Source organism: Endocarpon pusillum (genome assembly GCF_000464535.1).
Source record: "Endocarpon pusillum Z07020 unplaced genomic scaffold scaffold3854, whole genome shotgun sequence".
Classification (NCBI taxonomy): Eukaryota; Fungi; Ascomycota; class Eurotiomycetes; order Verrucariales; family Verrucariaceae; genus Endocarpon; species Endocarpon pusillum.
In genome coordinates, this window is record NW_006916369.1 from 13,638 (window position 1) to 36,154 (window position 22,517).

The window sequence follows — 22,517 nt, forward strand, 5'->3', positions numbered from 1 at the left end:
GGCTGGCCAGGCTGGAGGGCGAAGGTGATGAGAGTCAGAGAGGAGGAGGAGAAGAGGGAAGGGGGAAGGAAGCGGTAGGACAGACGACGGTGCGCAAGCCCCCGAAACTGAGCATAGCGACTGTGCAGCGCGACGGGAAGGTGCGGATCGAGGAGACGGAGGATTTTGAGCAGCTGAGGAGATGAGGGGTGCTAGGTGTGCTAGGTGTGCTGACTGTGTCAGCGTAAGATGGTGTGTGACTATGCATGTATCAATAACAGACAAGATCATGATCAGGGTTTAGCCGTAGTTCTAAGCGTTCAGATCTCGGTCTCGGTCACGGTCTACTCCCCCAATAGCTTGCTCTAAGAGCGTGTACATAGAAAATAATCAAATTCACTCATGAAATTATGCTAGCTAGATTGCTCGAGCTCTATCCTTCCCTCACTTTCTCGCTTCACTTCTCCCCAATTCCTCTCTACCCCCTTTCCCCCTCGCGAACCTCACTAGTCATAGCCAAACTCTAGCCACAACCACCCAACCGGGCCACCAAACGCCCCAAATCCCCACCCCGACGCCCCAAGCCCCCAACACATTCCATCCGAACGCCATCCGCGCCAGCACATCTCCCGCCCATCCCGGATTTCCCACCCAGAAAGCAAAATACGTGTAAGCCAGCAACCACAGCCCCATCGGCGAAATCACCATCAGGATCACCCGGCTCAGGTACCCGGGGATGCTGCGGTCTCGGGTAGCGAAGAGGATGGGTGTGCAGAGGAGTCCGAGGGCGAGGCTGAGACTGAAGTTGAGGGTTGCGAGGGCGGAGAGGGAGAGACCTAGGAGAAGGAGGGAGAGGGACTTGGTGAGGTTGTATTGTTGAGCTGGTAAGGGGGTGGAGAGGGGAGAGATGAGCGTGGGGAGGATCAGGAGGATGAAAGAGGTGAAAAGGCTGGTCTGGGGTAAGTGCTGGTTGCATCGTGATGTTAGTCTCGTGAGTGGGAATGTTTAAGAGAGTAACATGGGGAGGGGAGGGACTTACGGAGTAGGTGGTGTGGTGTGAGAGGTAGAGGGGTATGAGTCCGGAGAGATGGGCGAGGAGGATAAGTAAGATCGGTTTAAGTAGCTGTCGGTCGATGTGTTGGGTTTGTTGATTTGGTGGAGGATGAGCAAGTCCGTCGGCTTCAAGTGATGGCTTTTCTGCAAGGTCGGCTTCAGCGTTGATGCACTGACCCGGTAGCTCTGATAGGATTTCGACATGGCCTGATCTAATCCAAAGATGGATGGCCATGATGCTAAACCCTGCCGCGACCGCCATGGCGCTTGGGAGGTATGTGCCTATGCTGACAAAGCGATTCGCCTGCATCAGCAGGTAAAAGAAGAAGCTCTGATGGAAATGTTCTAGAAGGTTGTTCAAGCTTCGGAAGATGCTCTCGACGGTCCTTCCAAGCGCCATTTCATCTTGCCAACCATCACCAGCCGCCGTCAGGGTGATGGCATCGATATGATACGGCATGAACACGCTGTGTGCACCTGTACCGTGCCCGACTGCTTGGCTCGTCATACCCTGGAGCATTGTTATGAGACGAGCTCGGTATGAGTCGTCATGGCGATGCATGCCTTGAATAGTGGTACCAATACCCATCTGACCACTCGCGACGCTGACAGCGGTGTTGACAAGATCGAGATTGGGTAGCTGACCATTGATGCCGTCGTACGAGATGGAGATTTTCTCAAACCGGCGATCGAAGGGAAGATCAACACAGATGGCGCCCTGCAGCGCACCCGATTTGAGTGGAAGTGATTCTATCGTTTGAGGGTCGTGTGTCGAGTGGTAGGCAGATATCCAGGCTTGAGGGCCACCGTCTGTGTCCGGGGTGATCAGGAAGATAATATCCTTCGACCACAAAGACCATCCTGAGAACATCAGCGTTTAGGCATGGAGCAGGATTCATCGACACTATTTACTTTTGAAGTAGCGCGCAAGCGTAAGCAATAAAGCTATGCCATTGATATTATGCTCACCCCTAGCATTTTGTTGCGGAGCAAGCAACACAATGGCTTCGGTCCCATCTCCGCGAGGTGCATGCAACACAGAGTATATATTGGTTCCAGAAGAGAGGTTTCCTGCTGCATGGTACTCAAAGTCCTGGGTAGCGGTCGGAAGGCCTGCAGTCTTGAAGATTGCTCTGATCTTGTCGATCCATAAAACGTTGTTCTCCCTCGATGAGTGTGCCTCGTTCAGGTGCTGTGGTCTAGCTTCTTCAGACTCTTTTATGACCGATTTGAGCTCTTCGCGATACCCTCGAAAGATGTTCTGTTCGCTCCCAGCAAAATAGGTATGAACTTGGCCTGGGAGCAGGGCATTTTCGGAGATGTATGTCTGTCGAGAGTACCGGTTCAGGGGGAGGAGCAATAACCAGATGATACCTCCAACTATGCAGAGGAGGGATATATATGGCGGTATCTTATGTAATCGGGGATGAGAGCGCAGCCGGCGGAGAGAGGTCACTGTATGCATGTTAGGCGTCATGTAAACCGCAATGCGTAACTTGCACACCGAGAAGTGACATCGTACAACACTGAATCCTTCCACAGCCCAGTCGGAAGCCATTTGCAAGTGGTGATAAGACTTCGACGACCAACTAATATTCATGCAGCGCAGCACGAAACTCTGAAGTTGAGCTCCAAGTTCCACTTCAAACCCCTGCCAGATTAACCAATAGTAGTAGTACGGTGATATTCGGGCTAAAGCTTGGTATGACACGTGACATTGCTTGGCTGCCTAGCCACCGCCAATGGCACGTGATGATACTAGCTCTATAACTACTAAGTTAGTATTGTACCTAAGGAAGCACCTTTTCTACTTACTACGTATGATTTCACAGTACCGCCAAGATCCGACCCCTGGCTTCAACCAGCTATTCTCATATTTTCCGTCCGCCTCCCTTCTCTCCCGGATGACTGTATATTGTGTGTATAGTCTTGCCTTTCCGTCGCCAATGCTACATGGATATCGTCAGGTGGGTTGACAAGATAAGCATTAACATACCAAGTGGCTGGCATTCCGGACGTACGTTAGATATAATGTATTGCATTTTATGCTTTTCAACTGGGGAAAACGGGGGGGAAGATATCACGGTTTGCAAGATCTTACTGTGGCGCTGGTCTGTCGAAGCTTTCATTTCCCGAAGACAATAATAGTATATCCATCAGATCTACTCCGTACACTATGTGCATCTCCATTCGGCATATCTCAAAAATTCCTCATCAGCCCTCAGACGCTTCATCGTCTCTGCCTCGACGCCGATCAAGACTTCTAGCCCCCCATCGAGCAGTCTAGGAAATATCCCAGCGCCGCCAATTCCACCGGTCGATGGCTGCTTCGGGATCCTCATACACTCTGGCCGTCCAACCCCTTGACCCCAGTCCACCTGAAGCAGGCCCAAGTCCGACCAACTCGACACAAGAAGATCGCGTAGTGGGTTATCGAAGACTGAGAGCTCTAGATTCTGGAGATCGCATACTGAGTCAATCATTCCTATTGTTCCCCTGAGATAGGCAGAATCAATCTTGTTGATCGCCTTCCGCAACGTGCTAGCCACGTGGTAAAGTGGAGAGGATGGCGAGGTTAGAGTGTTGATGTCTAGGGTTGCCGGACACAAGGTAACGACGTTTCCCAGCATTTCTTGGGATAAAGGTGGCGCGAGACGTTGTCGCCCTTGGACAGCAAGCGTAAATTGAACTGGTAGGGTGCCCTGACCTCCAGAGTCTAATGAGCCAAAGCCCCGAGCACGGCTTATGTGACGCCAGAGAAGAGCGCACAAAGCATCGTTGGTAGATACCCAGCGGTCTGTGGGGTTGTCCGATGACGCAGCTAGCTTTAGCTGTGCTAGACACGATGGCGAAAAATAAAAGATACTTATTTCTTTTGCAGGACAAGCCGGAACCATTCCCGATCGCTGTGTTACAGTCAACTCAGGACCGTCACGTACCCTGAATACAGGGGAGTCTCTGATGTTAGCTTCAGCATGCCCTTTCATAAGCACGGATCTATCCATTGCCCTCCAGTTGGGTGTAGTAAGAGACACGATGCCACCTGTGTCGTAATCCCCTCTACTGTGATTTGCCCAGATCTTGAGGACCGTTGCAAAGCCAGTCGCATCCAATGCTGAGTGATGTATGCTGGTCGTCAGCAGCAGACCTCCATTTATGAAGTTCGCCTGTACAACCATAACTGGTGGCGTAGGAGACGTAGGAATGGGGTCTACTGGCGAGAGCTTTCGGGCGTCGAGTGCTGAGATTGGGAAATGAGCCGCTTTCAGCTCCTCGTAGGATCTTCGCCATGAAGTTTGAGGGGACGCGTCCGTGTAGTCTCTGTACGGGAATCTGATACCATATCCCTCATTGATCTGGATTTGGACTCGGTCACTTCTTCTTACTTCTGGAACTATGCATCCGCCCAGAAAGGGTAGTTCAGATACAGTCTCAGACAGACCGTGTCTCAGCCTCAAATAGAGAGCCTTCTGGTCTGTCCTCACCGGCAGCGGGAAACAATGAATAAAGGATATGTAGAGGCGAAAGGCCACCTGATCGAGTGGGGTGAGCGGAATAATGTGAGGAGAGCAGGTTGTTGTTGGGCGGACGAAGTCAGGGTCCACCGCCATAAGCTGGTAAACGAAGGGTTGAATTAGATTTAAATGCACTGGATGAATGGCTTTGGCTTCACAAGTTTCGCGGGAGAAGAAGTTTCAGCGTACAAAATTTCTCGATTTGTGGTTGTCAGAGGCCGCGTGATAAATAGACACCTGTGAGAACGTAAATACGAAGATAGTAAGGGCTAGAGCTTCAGGCCTTGCTGTCAACGGAAGGTCTTGGTCACGTCATGGCTACAGTATATGCAGTATAGCATTACAGGCGAGGTTGATCTTGCTGTATATGCCGCACAAGCTTTTCACTTGTTTAGACGTCAGTGTAAGGAACTAGGCCTTGTGATCAGAGTGTGTAACGGATCGCCAGGGGCTATCTCAAGTGTAACACTGCACGTAAAACGTCTGCCCGAGACATCTGCTCAAAACACATAGCACGATGAGATGCTTTGGCTGGATCATGATTCAGGGGCATTGCAGTCAGTTGACCTCGGAAAATATCTTACCAATGCATCCGAGGTTGCATTTTTGCTGCATGATGACGACGTGGTACATAGAATGGCAAGAGTCGCTGAAACATGGGCAGGATTCAGTCCATGGAAGTGCACAATTTCGTTCGAAGGTACCCGTTGGCAGCTGCAAGGTATGATTGCGGTATATATAAACGAGGCTGGTGAAGTGGTTGGCACATGCATGCAAAGCCGTTGGCCCGTTGCACACGGGATGATTCGCATTCGCATTTTAATACCATGTAGTACAAGCCCCACCTGCCGCGAGCTGCAGTAACGGTTCGGTTGACAGAGGTGGAAACGGCGACATGGTTCAGGAGCAGGAACGTCATAGTTAATGGAAGAAGTGGCCTCTTGTCTGGCCCGATCCTCAACCTTAGGGCACTAGAAGATAAGTAATAATTGATCCCGTACCGCACCGGGACCAGAAGTGCAACTCCTGGAATCCAAGTGGATTGACTGGTTCCCAATTGCCTACATTGGCATCAATTCTCCATGGGATTTGAGAATTCCCTGGCAAGATGAGCACATAATTGAGGTCTGATTTGTTCAGTGTAGACGTTACAGAGACTTGCAAAACGACGGAAGGCAGGATCCTGGCATTCTGCAACCAAGGTTTTTCAGCGTCTGTTCAGGGATAGTGTTGCACTCCTGGTTCTGTTGTAGTTCTGACTTAATTAACCCAGTGTGAGGGATTTGCACTCTGACTTGCCCCTGTCAATGCGGGGGGATCTGCAGTCTGGAAAGGCACGTGCTAAGCAGATTCTGTTGCACGAGGAGTACAACTAATACTACGGCACGAAGCGGCACGAGTAGTCAATGTAAGCTTGGGACTAGTCTCTGTGTGCCGGAACAGCTCTCAAACGAGATGGCTAAGCCAAGAAGAGGTAAGTGGTATTGATGGTCTAGCTCAGTGTACCCAACCAGCAGTGACACCTGCAAAAGCATGATGGTACTGTAGTACAGCTACTGTACGATCCGGGCCACGTCTTCTACCGACACTACTCCTTGGCTAGGCAATTACTACCACGCTGCAGCGAATCCTTGTAACCCAAAGAGGCTGACCATCGAGAGAAAGATGAGGAGGAATTATGCAGCTTGAACTGTTATGTCGTCAGTGGCTGCAGAGAGACACGGAAGGGTTGTAGACTCTGTACCAGCCTCTGCACCAGCCTGCACCAGCCTCTGCACCAGCCTCTGCATACGAAATGAGCCATATGGTGTGGTAAACTCACACCATACCTTCCATGATCATTTCGACATATGATCAGCAATGCGACCTCTGGCACATGATGTTTCTACGCGGATGTGCGGACGATCACACAGCTGTATGCATTCGTACACTGTCGATTCACAGATCATTCAGGTCTACCCACCGCCAGCCAATCTGCAACCATTTTTCAACTCGCGTTGGCAACATGAGCCTATTGTTGAGGAGTCCTTGTTCAAGTCGCTGGTGCAGCGCTAAAACTCAAACATGTCAACTGTGATATGGTTCTAATAAGTAAAAAGAAAATTTACATGCAAACTCCTAACTAGAAAAGACTCCGCAAGCGCCAAGTACCAACAATAGACTAATCTACAGCCAACTACGTGTACTATATTCCTCGTGCTACCAAAGCCTCGTTGATCTTAGCCTGAGTTACCCGCAGATGAGGCTCTTTCATCGCTGTGGAATGATTGCCGTCGACATCATGATATCTGACGTCACTTTCGCAATACTCCCTCCAAGTAGCCAAGACATCTTTTCTCCACTCTTCGGGCGAGGCATTGAAATGCGGCATTGGATCTGCACAGAAACAGTCGTACTTGGAGATAGACCCGCTAGGAGTGTAGGTGCTTGCCATGAGCCTCATGGAATTCTCTACACGGCCCAGAGCTGCAAGTCGGGCCGGCGTAAGGTCCATCGCCTCAAGGAACTCGGGAGAGAATTTGGTATACAACTCATAAAAGAATTCTTTGTCTGATTTCTAGGTTCATTCAGTACACATAGGCTCATTCGAAAGCTTGGACGAGAATGCAGACTTACATGAGCTGTTTGTAGGCCAAAGTCGTCGGCTTCCTCCCTCGTATACGAAGTGAATTGAGGAAGAAGGTCTATCATCAACGTGCGGAATTGAAGGCGGCCCATGATAAGCTTCAAGTCCGGAGGATTATCGATTCCACCAACAAACGAAACTTCATCCCCCAGGGCTTCTAGCCTCTTGACTAGCTCAAAGGCAATCATGCCCCCAAGGCAGTACCCAAGCATTGCATATGGTCCGTGAGGTTGAGTACGTTTGATGGCTTCCAGATAACAGCTAAAAAAAAGTCAAAGGTTGTTTATTCCCACTGGGTGATGGGGAAGACGAGTTTCACTGATATTAAACGTACCTCAGCATTTCCTCAAGATCCGAGAACGACCCTTCCCCTTCATAAACTCCCCTAGCTCTCAAAGCATATATTGGCCGATCAGGTAAGAAGGGTAAGAAGCGCATCCAGCACAAGAACTCACCAGATCCTGGATGTAAGAGGAACAATGGCTGCTTCGAGCCGTGCAGCGACAGAGGAACGATAGGATCATACTCCAGTGGAGCAGTCCCTATAGACAGTAATGATGTCTCTAGTTCCTGGATAGATGTACTGCGCAACAGCATTCCCATGGGTATCTCTTGGTGAATGTGGAATGCGCCTTCAAGTGATTTCTTGATGCGCATATACCCCAAGCTATCAAGACCCGAACGAAGTAAAGCATTGTCGCCTGCAAGGTTCACCTGAGGTATCCCCGTTTCTCTAGAGAATATTTCCGCAACCTGTCTTCCGAGTGGTGATAGGTGATTGAGAGATTTCGATTCTTGCTTCTCGTCGCCATTGTGCTCATAGGCCGGCTCCAATCTCTTCTGTGTTCGATATTGGTCAAATAATCCAGCTTCGAATGACTGTTTGAGCCTGCGGCGCGATAACTTGCCAATTGTGGACTTTGGCATTTGGTCTTTCGGAAGAGGAATGACTGCGAGGGCTGGTTTTGAACAAAACGCAACGACCGCCATGTTGATCGCGTCTATCGTATCTTGAACGGCAGCATCGACGATATGGTCTGCAGGATTAAAGAGGACCACAACGCTTTCACTATCACCACTTGGGTCCAAAGAGGAGAATGTGGCGGTGTATGAAGGTGTCAGACCCTTTATAACGCGTGATTCGATAGCGTGCTCGAGGTCAAACGAAGAATAATTATTGCCGTTGATGATAATCACCTCTTTGGATCTTCCGACTATCCGAAGGTTGCCATTTTCATCCACAACTCCGGTGTCTCCAGTGTCAAACCAGCCGTCCGAGGTCATGCATGCATCCGTGGCATTATTGTCATTGAAATACCCCCTGAAAACAATCTCTCCACGTAAGTGGATGGCACCAGTCACTCCAGGGGCTTGTTTACGTCCACACGCATCCACAATACGGAGCTCTAGAGAGCCATCGCGGGCATGTTTGCCTACTGAAGCAAAGGTATAGTCTTTCATAAGATCGTATGTGGGGCATTCTGTGTTGTAGAAACATGCGGAGCAAGTCTGTATTTGAGTTAACAAGCCTGCTCGCGGAGGAACATATAGCAACAGCAAGTCAATATGGACTATTGGCATAGGTGGAAGACTGATAGCAAAATTCCAAATCACTAACTTGAGACAGATAGGAATATTGGGATTGCGCACCAATCAAGCTGGTCTTGACTTACCTCGCTTAACCCATAGGACGATTTAATCGTGTTCGGACTGGCTCCATATTTCACAAGCAACGTATCCACCGCTGCTATAGTGGAAACTTTGTTGGCTTCGCCCCCTGTCATTATAATTGACAGTTTGGAGAAGTCTAAAAGTGGAGGATCCTTTTGAGCTCGAAATGCTTTGAAAGCTGCGGCCAGAAAGAAATTTGGTGCGAAGGTGTAACCGATTTCGTATTTGTTCAAGATACTGAAGAAGCTGGCCGGCTCGGTAGCCATATTAGCTGTTGCCGCATGGACTTGATTTGAACCGGAGTATAGCGCATTCAGATGAATCTCGCAAAAGTTGGCAGAGTGATCAAACGCTGTGAATTGATATTAGATGTTGAAACTCTCCTCAATTTATATCCACTTACAAACCCAGGACATAAAATTCATATTGGGGCCGACACCATGCAAGGCAGATTTCATTTGAACAGAGGCTATGAGTTGCGAGTGAGAAAGCTCGACAGCTTTTGCAGGGCCCGTGCTTCCGGATGTAAATAGCAGCACGGCCAGATCATTGCGTACTTGGTTAGATTTACATGTCCTTAATTTGTTGCGCTTCGTTGGCGGTTCTTCAGAGAGCATCTTGCGTTTAGTGCTACCATTGGTTTCGTTCTTCGACCGAGCTGCTTCCCGCAGGCTTTCAGTTGTCGTAACTCGCAGTCCTTCGGACCCTGTAAGATGCAGCACCATCCGCTTGCTAGTGACGATGGTCGGCGTTTGAAGAAGCCGAATGACATGTTCTAGCTGTGCCACTCGAGTTTTCGAGTCCTTCGCAAGTGGGCTCAAAATTGCGGGTATACCTCCGGCAGCAACAACGGACCAGAACCAGATGATATTCTCCTGGTGGTTGTCGAAATAAGTGGTAACGATGTCCCCAGGAACTACTGTTCCAGAGTACCGAAGGGCTTCTCCATTTTTCTTAAAAATGTTAGCCAGTCGCTATACAACCGGGTTTCGAAACACCCACCAGAGCTTCAAAACAAAGTTCAGAGTAGGTGACAGTGGTTGGAGGCTGTTCAAGCTCGTGGCTTGGAAATATCAGGCCATTTTGTGGATGTTTCTGAGCTGCTCTATCCAACAGGTCCCAAATGGTGGAACCACTTGGTAGTATGTTGGAAGAAGTTTTTTGTCTTTCTTTCATCGCAGCGCTTTATTTTTCTGGTACGATTCAATGGTAGGAGATGGAGTTTCGTTTGGAAGTGTTGAAATTGTTACCACAAGTTCTTTTATATAACCTTTGGCCACTGTACTGGGTGAGATACAGAGAGGGTACCAACACGATGTAGAGTAAGGTAAGGAATGGCTGTACATACGTGACCCGCAGATCTTCCCGTCGGACGATGGTCATGGGCTATCATCAGGGTACAATACATGGCAGAGCACTTCGTCAGACTTAGCACCATTGGCTTGGGGTGACCCTTGTCGAGCGATGAGAAAATAGCGCTATTTCTTACTGAGAAATGAAAATCAAGTTCTTGAAATAGTATGCCGCTGCAGCGGTCATGCACATTACATCTGCACATCTTGTATTATGCACTCTGCCATTCTGGTTGGGGTGTAGGTGTGGGAGATTCAGGATATGCACCTCCAACACCTAGTGCCAGACAATGCAATCCCCGACCGATGTAGAGCCTCGTGATCTGCCACTGTAGGAAGGAACACCTGTAATTATCATTGGCTCGATCTTGCTGTAAACACCCAAGACGCAACCTTACCACGGTACCAGGCAGAAGTATCCATAGCTCGGCGCTAGTATCTCTGTCAAGAAACGGACTGCTCCGTACAACGAATCAGCTAAGCCTTGAGCAGTTAAGTGATACTGCTGTGGCCAATAATAATGGAATATCGTCCAAAAAGCTTCTAGACATCAATGTGGCTCTGTGGAGCAGAATCAGTCAATGTGTCAATTGGTAGTGTGTATCACCCTGCGGGCAAGGCCTCAATTAGCGTATATCGCAAAAATTAAGCTCAAATAAGGTACCTGGAAAACTCCTCACAACAATCTCTCAAATAAGCAGGCATCTAGGATATATAATCTAAGAATATCTGGATCAGCCTACTCTTGATGATGTCCTCTCTCAAAGAAGATGGGTAAAGACGTTGATATGCAAGACTTGTGGCAACATCGAATCATTAAGATCGACAGCGCTAATTGAGGCATTCCAAGCCCCTGCTTGCCCGCGGAGTGGATAGCTAGGAATCTAAAATACAAAGTTCGGAGAAGATAGCTCCACAGGCGCCAAGGCCCCACAGCGCTGTATCAGAAGTAGCGGCTACTAGCACCGAGCTATGGAAAATTCTGCCCGGTACGATGGTAATTGTGTTGAGGATAAGTGTCAAGGCTGTAGCCGTACGCTCCCTGCAAGGCGTGCGGCAAAACTTGAAGGTCGAAGCGAATTCCCCCTGCCAAGGCCGACAACCATCTTGGCATGCAGTGTGACCGTTTTGAAGTTGAATACTCCGTACTACTACTACCACTACCACTACTACTAGGAAGTAATCATCATGGGAACAGTTATAGCGGCAGATCTATGAGCCAATCAGCGGATAAAAGTGTCGTCCTAGAAATCCTTCTTCACTACGTTCCCGTGCCCAGGCTCAGACTACGTCACCTGTTGGATATGCGTAGTAAACCAAGACGGGGCTGACGGTCTCTCTTTTTGCTCGTCAAACCTTCATTTAGCAAAAAGGTAGCTCTTCGCTGCTAGACTCTTATGTATTATCTGCATGGTGATGTAAGCTTGCAGACTTGTCGCGTTACCCTTACTCGGTGTTATCAAGATTGTGCATAGAGTGGAACTTAGTGGAAGCAAATTCTGGATACTCGGTTCTTGGTAAATGACGCACAGCACAGAGAGCCTCGTGTGTTGCGTCATTGCTATAGAGACTGAGCCCGTTGTTGTTGCTCTCTCGGGGCTTGGGTACCAGACTGGTGCTATAAGTGCGTGTCGATCCATAGATAGACTTAATGAACAAGTGTTGAAGTTCCCCTAAATCAAAAAAGGAACCATATAGGAAGCGCGATACCAGGTCGAAATATAGAGTTGAAATTCTACTTGCGATTTCTCCAAGGTACAACATCATGCACAAACGCCCCCTTGAGATTCTGATCTTTGGTGCAGGTGGTACGTCCCTGCTTATGAGTTGAGGAACAGTACAGATAACTAACAGGTGTCTTTCGTTTGTGGCCATAGCCGTGGGGTCTACATTCGGCTGGAGACTTGCTCAGAATCCTTTCGTAAGGCTATCAGCAGTGTGTCGGTCGAATTATACCAGCGTCAAAACCAATGGCATCCATCTGAGAACAACGTTATGGGGCAACGGCTCCTTCAGGCCTCATCGGGTAGTAAAAGCAGTCTCGGATGTGCAAAATGTCGCCTTCGACTATGTAGTATGCGCAAACAAATTGACACCTAGCGACGCAGTTTCGTTTGCGGAAGCTATCCGACCAGCAGTTCGGCCCACAACGACACTGGTGTCTGTACAGAATGGTATCAATGTTGAACGACCCCTAAAGCATATGTTTGAGGGCAATACCATCCTGTCCGCCATCTGCTACGCTAGCTGTCAACAACCATTGCCAGGACAGGTGCAACAACTCACCCAGATTCGACCCTTTGCATTCGCCATTGGCACTTATCACTCTGGTAGCACTGACACGCAATCGGAGAACAATAAGCTTGAAAAATTAGTGTCATTGGACAGCAAATTCAAAGCAATCAAGGACGTGAACACGGAGCGGTGGACGAAGATGATGTTCAATGGTTCGCTAAACCCAGTGTCGGCCTTGACAGGCCTGAATTCCCATCAGCTCCTGCAAGATTCTCCCTCTTTGACCCTGGCTCACCGTTTGGCCGAGGAAATATACGAGGTTGCTAGTCGGAGTGGGGCCAATCTCCCTGCAGATTCGGTTTCGAGAACGATAAGCTGTCTACAAAGCCCGGCACCTATTGTACCCTCGATGCTACAGGATGCCAGAGATGGACGCCAGATGGAAGTCGAGGCACTCTGTGGTATGATACCTGTGACGACCCGACTCAGAAGCTTCACAGCTAACAGAAGGCAAGGTAATATTTGGAGACAAGCCGATGCTGTTGGCGTGTCAGTCCCTGCTGTAAAAGCGACATATGATGCGTTGACAAGCATGAACCAAAAGATTGGCATTCCGCGCCAGTACACATTTGAATCGGATCCTCACACTCCGGTGGCAGATTTATCGACAGACCTGGCTTCCGAAACAAGCAGGAGAGCTTCTAAACATTTGTTATACGATGTTCAGCCCTCGATCACCCCTGTTGCCGCATAGTTCTGACGGAAAAGAGCTCTGAGCAACTACTTCAGAAGACACCAACCAAAGGAAAGTGTTGAGTTTAGCAACGGTGTTTGCCTGGCGTGGCGCTCTTTTGACTGCTAGGAAAGAGATGAATGTTAGGGCGGGCAAGGTGTTTAGCTTGTACTACCGACAGGCGTTCAAGTTGACAAAAGGACGGACCCAAGTGCTGGAAACTGTTCCTGTTTGATTTTGAGACGAGCGATGGCGAAGAATCATGTTCTTGTTTTTCATGGGCACTGCCAGCGCTTTTTGGGAGTGAAACTGCGCAAAGGTTGTAGGTGTACTAGTACTCACTCATACGTAATACTAAGTAATTTGACTTTTTCCAATCAGGCTAGCCCTGTAATGCTCAACTAGCTAAGTATTACTTAGATCCACAGTGCGGGGATGTGATTGAAGTACTCAAGTGCACTCTGGACAAATCATCTATGTCCAGACAGAATGGCGGCTTGCATCTTTTGCAAGATCATAAAAGGTTTGCTGATTCCTGCAGCCTAAACAGCATGATTACATTCAGCACGTGGCAAGCCTTTGAAGATGAGCACCTCGATAACAAGTCCCTGCAGGTGATTTACCTTCCTTCAAACTTTTCGAGTCCGACAAAATCCTCGCATTTCTTGACATCGAGCCTCTAAGTAGAGGCCATGCAGTAAGCCCTCGTGCTATGCGTCAACTCTCCACGAACCTCCGACCAAGCTGATCCACACCTTACTTCCTTGCTTGCTTCACAGGCGACTCAACGAGACTGACAAGCCTCCCAGCTCGTTATACCAAAGCATCATGGAGCGAAGTTGACCGATATCCCTGACGATCAACTCAGCGAGATCCTACCTGTGGTCAAAAAGCTGGCTAGTGCGACGGGTGCCGAGAACTACAATCTCCTGCAAAACAATGGAAGACTTGCTCATCAGGTCGTCGATCATGTACGCAAGAGAACAGCTCCTTCAATATTATTTCCTCAGGCATAATTAATCGGTCTGATAGGTGCACTTCCATATGATTCCCAAACCAAACCCTGAGGAAGGAATGGGCATCGCTTGGCCTGCACAGAAGGGGGATATGGACAAATTGAAGCAGCTCCACGAAGCTTTGAAGTCCAAAATGTAAGGGATACGCCGGTGATGGTGATACAATACAAACCAACATGCCAGACCATACATTGAGGGCGAAGGTCAGCTTTGCTTGTATTGAGCCTCTCCGGGAAAGCGCATGCATATGTTGAAGTCAAGACACATGAATCGTGATCACACCCGCCATGTTGGCTACAACCCGCTCGCTACTGGTGTGCTTGTTCTCACTACATTCGCCCTGGAAGGCCGTTTGGACCTTGCCCATGTCTGGCATGCCTCGTACTTCCTCTACCAAACGCGCTTCCCATTTCAGATGCTGGAACCATGGCCTATACTAATCCTGATGCATGACCAATGAACAGTGGCAGATCAATATGTTCGAGACTTTCAGGTCCACGTGCGGCAGCATGGGAGAGAAAACCTCATGCTCTCCTGCTGTGGACTGCCTCTTCTCAAATTGGTTTACTGCGCTTACATCTGGTCTAAATCATTCCTAAGGGTGCAGACTGAGGACGAGTTGGGTTTACCCTGCCAAATGCACGTTCGTCTGTTCACTTTCACTCCAGCCACAAACGGGGCTATTGTCCGATGAGTCGCCTCGTGTCTCTTCCTATCCCAATATTTTTTATTATGTTTCCGGCGCATCGTACGCACCATATTAATGCCTATCTCATGAAAAGGGTGCACCTTATGATAAGTCTCGTCTCCACATAATTATGGCATCTCAAGCTTGACGGGAATAACAGAGCTTAATCTTGAGTTGCTGTTTGTGCAAGTTAAGGGGTCCCGCAAAACCTCCCTGACAGAGAGATGTGGTAACGATGGACATATAGTCGTATTGGGCGGCATTGATTTCTTCCATCTGCTGTATGTCACGAGAGTAGCACCGCACAACTCTACTTCTAAGAAGACAGCTTACTAGTAATAGTAGTAGAGGTCGATATTCGGCTTGGCGGGATTTCTTGGCGGTTTTACCCTGCCCAATGAGGCAATCATCACCCGCGAGCTCCCGGTTGTCTATCTCAACATGTACCTATAACACGGATATCATTCATTGGTCGCGGAACAGCTTGAGTACTTCGTACCCAGTAGAACTTCACGTACAAGCCTGACGGCCATCATGGTTACCGAACATGTCAAAATCCTATTGCCATCAAGCTCTGTCCCACCAAATGTCCAGCAGATTGTAGGCATACGGTCATCCCATTCTTCCGACGTAGAAGAATTCCGTGGGATACCATATGGTATCGTGACCGAAAGATGGGAGAGTCCGAAGCTTGCAGATCATCTTCCCTGCGACAGCTTCGATGGCAGTCGTCACGGGTACTCCATTCCACCAGCAATTTCCGCCTTCGTGGCTGACGCCCCAGAAGACCCAAATGCCCGCAGCCGGCTGAACCAAACAATACCGAAATCTTCCAGTCGCACTTGGACTACTCTTCGGAAGTCGCGGAGTCGGAGTTGGATTGTTTGAATCTCTTCATCGCCAGACCGAGTGCTGCTGCGCTTCACCAAGCAGGAAGCACCGGTGAGGATGGCTTACCGGTCATGGTCTGGATCCATGGGGGAGGGTATGGCTATGGAGCTGGAAGTGATCCTCCCTGGGGTACGGAACAGCATGTTGCTTCCAAATACCTTACGCTTCTTGACCATGTTTCTAATGCACCCTAGATCCTTCTCGTGTCATCCTCCAATCTGTGAAAGTAGGGAAGCCGTTTATAGCCGTCTACATCAACTATCGCCTCAACCTGTTTGGCTTTGGCGCATCTTCGGAGCTTCTCGAAACTCAGTCAGACTCTTCGTTCAAAGGTTGCAACTTTGGCCTTCAGGACCAGCACGTGGCGCTGCAATGGGTATCGAAGAACATTTCCGCATTTGGAGGTGATCCCAATCGTATCACTATTGCAGGACAGTCGGCTGGTGGCATTTCCGTTCATGCCCAGGTCCTGGAAGCCAAATCAAACCCTCGGAAGCCACTGTTTCAGAGAGCAATTGTTCAGTCTGGAGCCATGGGCACCGTAGGGCCGATTTCTGCGGAAGAAGCTGATAGTAGGTGGATGTACCTATGTCAGCATCTGCACATCACGCACAAAAGTGAAAAGGAGCGAGTTGACTTCCTCCGGAAGATGCCTGCTTCTGACATGGTTCGTATAGCCGGCGAAATCAAATGGTTCAGCTTTCCATTAGTAGCGGAAAACAAGACAGTGACCATGTTGCCCGACGGAGGCGTCAAAGTTGTTCTGGAGCCTAGATCTGATGCCGTGAATCAGGGCATGGAGGATGAGCCCATCAAAGTTCTCATCGGTGATTGTGATGGCGAGGTGAGATTTGATCCTTGAACGCTATCAAGCATGCAGCTCTTCCATGATCCATCCTGGTCAACCGACTGATATGTCGCAGGGTATGATATGGCTGGACTCGATCTCCAAGATTCGGTCTTACGATGAAATCAGATCCGTCATCGAACATGCCTACACGTCCAAATCACTGGTTGAGGCAGTCCTTGAAGCTTATCATATTACAGCACAAAGCCAGACTGAAGAATTGCATCGATGTCTATTGCAATTCATGACAGACGCAAAGTTTGGCCTCCCAGTGCACAGCGCAATACGTTCCCTCGCTTCTCATAACCGCATCGCGGGGGAAATTGCAACAGAAGTCCAAGCTTACAGGATTAAATACACGAATCCATTCTCCGGTATACTCTCAACCCTGGCCCACCATTGCGTAGATCTTCTCTATATCTTTGACGCTTTCTACGAAGATCTCGCCAAAGCCGAGCCAAGCAGCGAGGCACTGGTAGAAGCGATGCAGCAGCATTGGATTGATTTTATATGGGATGGTTGTCAGCCTGAGACATCAAACTATGGCGTGAGCGAGGACGATATCACGGTCTATGAGAGGGATAGAACACGGACGGTGAGGAAGCTGAACGAAGACCCGGAGTGCATTGAGAGAGCGAAGAGGCTTGGGCTCTTGGCTCAGGATCCAGCTGGAATGAGGACACTTTGGGGGATGTTGAGCGGTGTTATACCTCGTAGTTAGTTGGAGTACTCGCTGTTTTAATCGTGTCATGTATAGGCCAAGGCCGCTCTTTACATGTCATCTCCAGATTTCGCAGCACGAAGCCTCACAAACAACCAGAACAAAAGCTATGTCTGATACCACCTGGCGGGGACATTCTTTTGATCATAGGTACTTTCCCTCAACCTCGAGAGAGCGCAAGGAGACTTCAGGGCCGAATGGACTGCCTGTCCATGAGAAGTAGAGAGCTAGAAGGAGCTGCGAGCACATTGAAAAGGAGGGCCTAGTTGAACCGACATACCTAGGCGAGGTCAAACTTGCCCGCTTTGCCTTTCATAGGTTTGCAAGTGTGATACCACGTGAGCCGGAGACATCTATTTAGGTCATCAAGGACACGACGCCGCCCCTGGGATCGGAAAATCCATCATTCATCGCCCAGTGCAAAGTCGAGAGCTCGCCAAATGCCTTGTAGGGAGGATATCTAAGCGCCATACTCTTGACAACCCGGGCGGAGAGCTAGATCGTCTATTATTACCACCGTCGTGTTTATGTTCCGAGGACGCATTGAATGCTGTAGGGCGAAGGAGAGCTAGTAGTGCGCTAGCTCAATATTAAATACACTTGACCTAGTAGGCTAGTGTTCTTTTCCCTTTAAGTTCGTACCATGGCTTCCTGTGGTTACCTGCTTTACTGTCTGGCGCAGATTGCAGCCAGTTCGTACGCCCTCTACACCCTATTGAAAGCCATGAGAAGGACAGTGGGGGAGGAGCAGTGTGGAATGACGGGGTTGAGCATCGCCAGCTTGGGGCTTGCCGCAGGTACCTGTAGACTGACAGAGCCATACCCGTATCGGAAAGTAGCACAAGTACTATCACCATTGAGTTTTATGAGTATTCCCTCACACGCTGCATATAGCGGGTGTCTGGGTCTTCAACTCGCTCAACGTAGCGCTTGATGTCGGTGTATCCAGTCCTCGGGCTGTCTTGCCTTTGCAAGGGTCGTTTAACTTCGCCCGATTCTTCCACATAGTATGGCGCCTGCGAAAGGTGATTTTGCTCATGTCTCCTCAGTGCATCATCTTCTCGGAATGTTTTGGCGCAAGGCATGATGACTCCGTCGATCTCAACTTTCATGGAACAGGTCAGCCTCTCCCTGTTTTTGTCATCTTCCTCTCCTTTGCCCCCTGGAGTTGCACTTGTTGAACCATTGCAATTGCTGCAATGATCAGCGCTATGATTGTGGTGTGCTCCGCCGTGGCTGTGAGCTCTTATCTTTGCTTCTTTATCCTGGTGCATTTTGATCAGAGTATCACACGTCTCTGGAGATATTCCTGCATCCCAAAAAAGATCTTGCACCATTGCTTCGAATTCAAGGTCCAGCACCCGACAATTAGAATCGATGGATTTTTGCTGTTCGACCTGTTTTCGGTATCTCTCTTCAACCGCCCGGATAGCTATTCCAGGCTCATGTTCTCGCAGTCTTCTTGCAAATGCCATCTCCCGCTCATGTTGATCTTGTGATCTTTGTCTTCTTGGAAAGGTAGTGTGAACACGAGATATGGATCGACGTCGCTCCGGATATTCAGTTTCGTGGAAAGATTCTCGATACTGGCGGCGATCGTCATACCTATCGATGTCGAGGTCGTCGACATATCGCCTCCAAGGAGCATATACATATGTATCTGCTGGACCTGACAAGGGAGGACGGGACCTTATCTTGTTGGCGCTGTCTCCGTTGAAAGTTCGTTGCGTATGCTCTCGGAGTCTTTGCATTTGGGAATCACTTACTAAGGCCATCCTGATGTAGTAGTCGTCGTGAGGGTCCCAATGCCACTGAATGCCAAATTCTTCGAGAGACTGGGGGGAGATATCCTTCCGACTGACTTTCTTGAAGCGATCGAGGCTGCTGAATGGATGACGAGAATTATGCAAGTCTGATGGCCTGTACGAGGGCTTAGGTATATCCATATGATCAGGGTGGTGGAACGGGCGGTCTGCCAGCTGGTGCGGGGTTTGTCGAGTGGCAGGTTGGGGACCCGGTCGGTTGCTGGAGAAAGTGTTCGTTTGATGAGTCGCCTTTGGTCGTTCAGTAGCACTTTGAGTATTGTCGCTCTCTACCTCAAGTAGACTTTGGATCTGTCCTGGCGAATAACCTGCGATATTGTTATTTCGACAAGCTACAGCGTCTCGTGACTCACCAAGTTGGAGAAAGCGGGCTTTAAGCCTCAGCTTATAGTTCTCTACGTCTCCTCGGTCATCTTTATCGCGGCGAATGTCTCTGGAGGAATTCACCTCTCTTGGAGGCGGAGGTTGCACATCACGTTCACGAGGACGAGGAGGACGAGGAGGTCTCCGATCATTAATTCTCTTGTGCCGGCGAAAGATGATCCTTTCTCCGTTTTCGTCTTGTTCGCTTTCGCTGGTCCGAGATGGTGGTCTCGATATTATCTTTGGCTCTTCTCTTATAATGGTATCATCTCCTCCCACCTTCCTTTCCGGTTCGGGAGACGGGGATCGAGAACGAGGTCGAGGCACAAATTTAAAGTTTTCTTGTGCTCTCCGAGCTAAGACTACTGGATCAGCTGAGGTTACAATGTGCTCTTCTCGTAAGATAGCAGGGGGAGATCTTGGCCTTTCCCGAATCTCTTCTCGAACGAAGGTCTCCCTTTCCCGCTCACGCGAAGGAGGGCTGCGGGACTCAAGCTCTGGAGACTGAAAGCTCAATGTCGTGGCGGTCGCTAGTTTGTCTTGCGATTTCTGATTGATCCCCGGCCCTGAAAGAGATCGTGATTCTGAGTCTCTGTTGGAGCTTAAACGCGTATTTTGCTTTTCCATCTGCGAATCATGGCCTGCAGATGGTTCCCCAACTTTTATTGATTTCTCCGTCTCATTTTGAGCCGCTGATGTGGTCGTCACTGATACTGCTTCTTCCTTTTGCATCCCTGGTATTGTAGATTGGATATCACGCTCAGGCTCTGCATGTCTTGGGCCGGTTTTCGACTGGGAAAACTCTGGTTCGATGAGGACATCAACATTGGTGGAGCGCTCCTGCCGGATTGGAGTATAGCCATTCATAGTACTTTTCGAATCTCCGCTCAACAAAGATCTCCAACCGATTACGGTGAGTGATTGACCTTTGTGAAGGCCGTCGACGGAAGAGTCTTTATCGTTTTTGGCTAAGAGCTCGTCATCCAAAGGCATCTCTGGTTGTCCCTCGCTTCCGATCTGCTCCTGTATGTTGCGAAATATTGGGGCAAGCGGCAAACAATATATCTCATCATCGTCTTCCGATGCTGCAACGACCATTGCACACACTTTACCATTTCCATCTATGACCCAGGAGCCACAATCTCCAGGTGCTACATGTACATCATTAACAATCTCCCCACCGACTCGCATAAGAGGCACTTACCGCTAGGTTTTTCCGCACTCCACACGATCTGAAGCTGCTCGCATCCAGGTAGGAGCAGCAGCGATGTAGTCTGTGAAACTGTTGAAACTGCAGGATCAGAAACGCCGGTGGCGATAATGACTGGACCAGGTGGTATATTTTCGGAAATGCCAGTAACGTGGAGGATTGATCCAGTAGGTGATGTGAATTTGTTCTCACACATGAATCGATAATTTTCAATGGGCACCAGAGCCCAGTCTTGATTGCGATTGAGCATGACATGTTGTGACGCACTGTTGATGAGCGCAGCAGCTCCGGTTGACGGTTGAGCAGGTATGCTCAAGTCTTCCGGATTGATCGAGTTGCGATCACATTTTTGTATGTATACAGACCTTGTGAGACGGAGCAAACCGCGAGGTGTAGGTGCAGAATCGGAGACGGTGGCATCGTTCTTGAGACTTTCATCACCTGGATGCGGAGGATTTTTGCCGATTTGAGCGCCCTCGTTGCTCGTTGGACGATCAAATATACGCTCGGGAAAAGCATGCGCCGCAGTTAAGGCATAATATGTACCGCCGATAAGGATAGCCCCGCCAATAGTAGAAGTGGTAAAGATTGGTGTCTCAGCCCCGAGACACGAAGAAATGATAATTTGTTGGCCACAAAGACTGTAATGGCCATCCGCACTAGAAAGTGATGGAGACACAATCCCATTTGGTTCAGCCCGAAGCCGAATCTGTGCTTGTGCATAGTGCATGTCGTAGGTCCCAAGTAAAGGTTCGAGGGAGTGTTTCTTCATATCTTGTAGAGCCTTGCATGCTTTTTTGGCCAACACAACATCTCCGCATTCTGCGACAATCGTAGGCTTCAACTTGCTTGCCTCTGGTGTCTTCCCAACGAGGTATAACTCCCACCGAATGAGGGCATTTTCAGGGTTTCCAGGTGATATACTGCTTCGGAAGTTAATATTGTCTGTCCTCGACTTGATTTCTGGAGCAATTCTGTTCCATTCTTCTTGTAACTTTCCTGCCACTCGCCACGCACTGAGCTTCTGGGTTTGGTACTGAAGCCCCCTCCGCGGAGCTGACTTTGCTTCAAAGCACGACAGCTTTTCGTCTTCAGACAATGTGAGCCAACAGCCGAAAGTCCGCGACATTGTTTCTCAGCTGTGACACAGTGAGAACCACACATGTTTGCTCAGGGGAAGCCTAAGTGAAAGTGAGAATGTGAGGCTGTGAGGCTGAGATGCGATCAGCTACTACCGGGGGGCTGAAGTAATGTTAGCTCAGCGCTAGTATCTTCACTTGTAAACCCTCTCTGTACAGAACAATTATGCTCCAAAGAAGTTAGATGTAATGATTGGACTCATCAGACTGGATGCGCACAGAACAAGCTTTAAAGTGACGAATCGTAACACTACGTTGTGGTGATAAAACCTACGTAGTAGCTGCTCTTAGCACCAGACTAACATTAAATACTTCAGGCCTCCAGATTCCTGCTATGCTACACAGCTATTTAATAGGGGATAGGGCGCCCATTTCGCTCGTTTAGGGCAGCTACTCTATCTGGCATTGTTGAGATAGCCCTATTAATCTCCTCAATGGTTATTTTATCCCACTCCTCCTGGATAGCTTGACGCAGAACAGCTTCTTCAAAGATAACCCCCCTGGACTTCAAGCGCTGCTTTATTATCCTCCAAATAGTCTCAATTGGATTGAGATCTGGCGAATTAGCAGGATTCATTTCTCATTAGATCCCTAGACGGGCCTTGAGTGCTTTGACCTTGTTAAGACCCTTGCCCTTGGTACCATGAGGCCCATC

General features: G+C 49.1%; 6 protein-coding genes across 6 annotated transcripts; 3 read left to right on the top strand and 3 right to left on the bottom strand.

The window, feature by feature from the left end:
• Positions 1 to 489: 489 nt before the first annotated feature.
• Positions 490 to 2,497, bottom strand: EPUS_09144 (uncharacterized protein; the record flags this gene model as incomplete). The annotated part of the gene is made up of 3 exons (XM_007805037.1): positions 490 to 945; positions 1,019 to 1,893; positions 1,945 to 2,497. 3 exons carry the CDS (start codon positions 2,495 to 2,497, stop codon positions 490 to 492), a joined length of 1,884 nt encoding a protein of 627 aa, XP_007803228.1.
• A 709-nt stretch (positions 2,498 to 3,206) lies between these two features.
• EPUS_09145 (uncharacterized protein) lies at positions 3,207 to 10,020 on the bottom strand (the record flags this gene model as incomplete). Its single annotated transcript, XM_007805038.1, has 7 exons — positions 3,207 to 4,565; positions 6,751 to 7,104; positions 7,164 to 7,434; positions 7,508 to 8,682; positions 8,847 to 9,196; positions 9,248 to 9,797; positions 9,847 to 10,020. 7 exons carry the CDS (start codon positions 10,018 to 10,020, stop codon positions 3,207 to 3,209), a joined length of 4,233 nt encoding a protein of 1,410 aa, XP_007803229.1.
• Positions 10,021 to 11,961: 1,941 nt separating this feature from the next.
• On the top strand, positions 11,962 to 13,185 carry EPUS_09146 (uncharacterized protein; the record flags this gene model as incomplete). The annotated part of the gene is made up of 3 exons (XM_007805039.1): positions 11,962 to 12,004; positions 12,074 to 12,892; positions 12,947 to 13,185. 3 exons carry the CDS (start codon positions 11,962 to 11,964, stop codon positions 13,183 to 13,185), a joined length of 1,101 nt encoding a protein of 366 aa, XP_007803230.1.
• Positions 13,186 to 13,715: 530 nt separating this feature from the next.
• Positions 13,716 to 14,319, top strand: EPUS_09147 (uncharacterized protein; the record flags this gene model as incomplete). Its single annotated transcript, XM_007805040.1, has 3 exons — positions 13,716 to 13,778; positions 13,974 to 14,135; positions 14,197 to 14,319. 3 exons carry the CDS (start codon positions 13,716 to 13,718, stop codon positions 14,317 to 14,319), a joined length of 348 nt encoding a protein of 115 aa, XP_007803231.1.
• Positions 14,320 to 15,402: 1,083 nt separating this feature from the next.
• Positions 15,403 to 17,327, top strand: EPUS_09148 (uncharacterized protein; the record flags this gene model as incomplete). The annotated part of the gene is made up of 4 exons (XM_007805041.1): positions 15,403 to 15,605; positions 15,656 to 15,888; positions 15,954 to 16,603; positions 16,683 to 17,327. 4 exons carry the CDS (start codon positions 15,403 to 15,405, stop codon positions 17,325 to 17,327), a joined length of 1,731 nt encoding a protein of 576 aa, XP_007803232.1.
• Positions 17,328 to 18,190: 863 nt separating this feature from the next.
• EPUS_09149 (uncharacterized protein) lies at positions 18,191 to 21,852 on the bottom strand (the record flags this gene model as incomplete). Its single annotated transcript, XM_007805042.1, has 2 exons — positions 18,191 to 20,664; positions 20,718 to 21,852. The coding sequence occupies 2 exons, from the start codon at positions 21,850 to 21,852 to the stop codon at positions 18,191 to 18,193; spliced, it is 3,609 nt and encodes a 1,202-aa protein (XP_007803233.1).
• Positions 21,853 to 22,517: the final 665 nt, after the last annotated feature.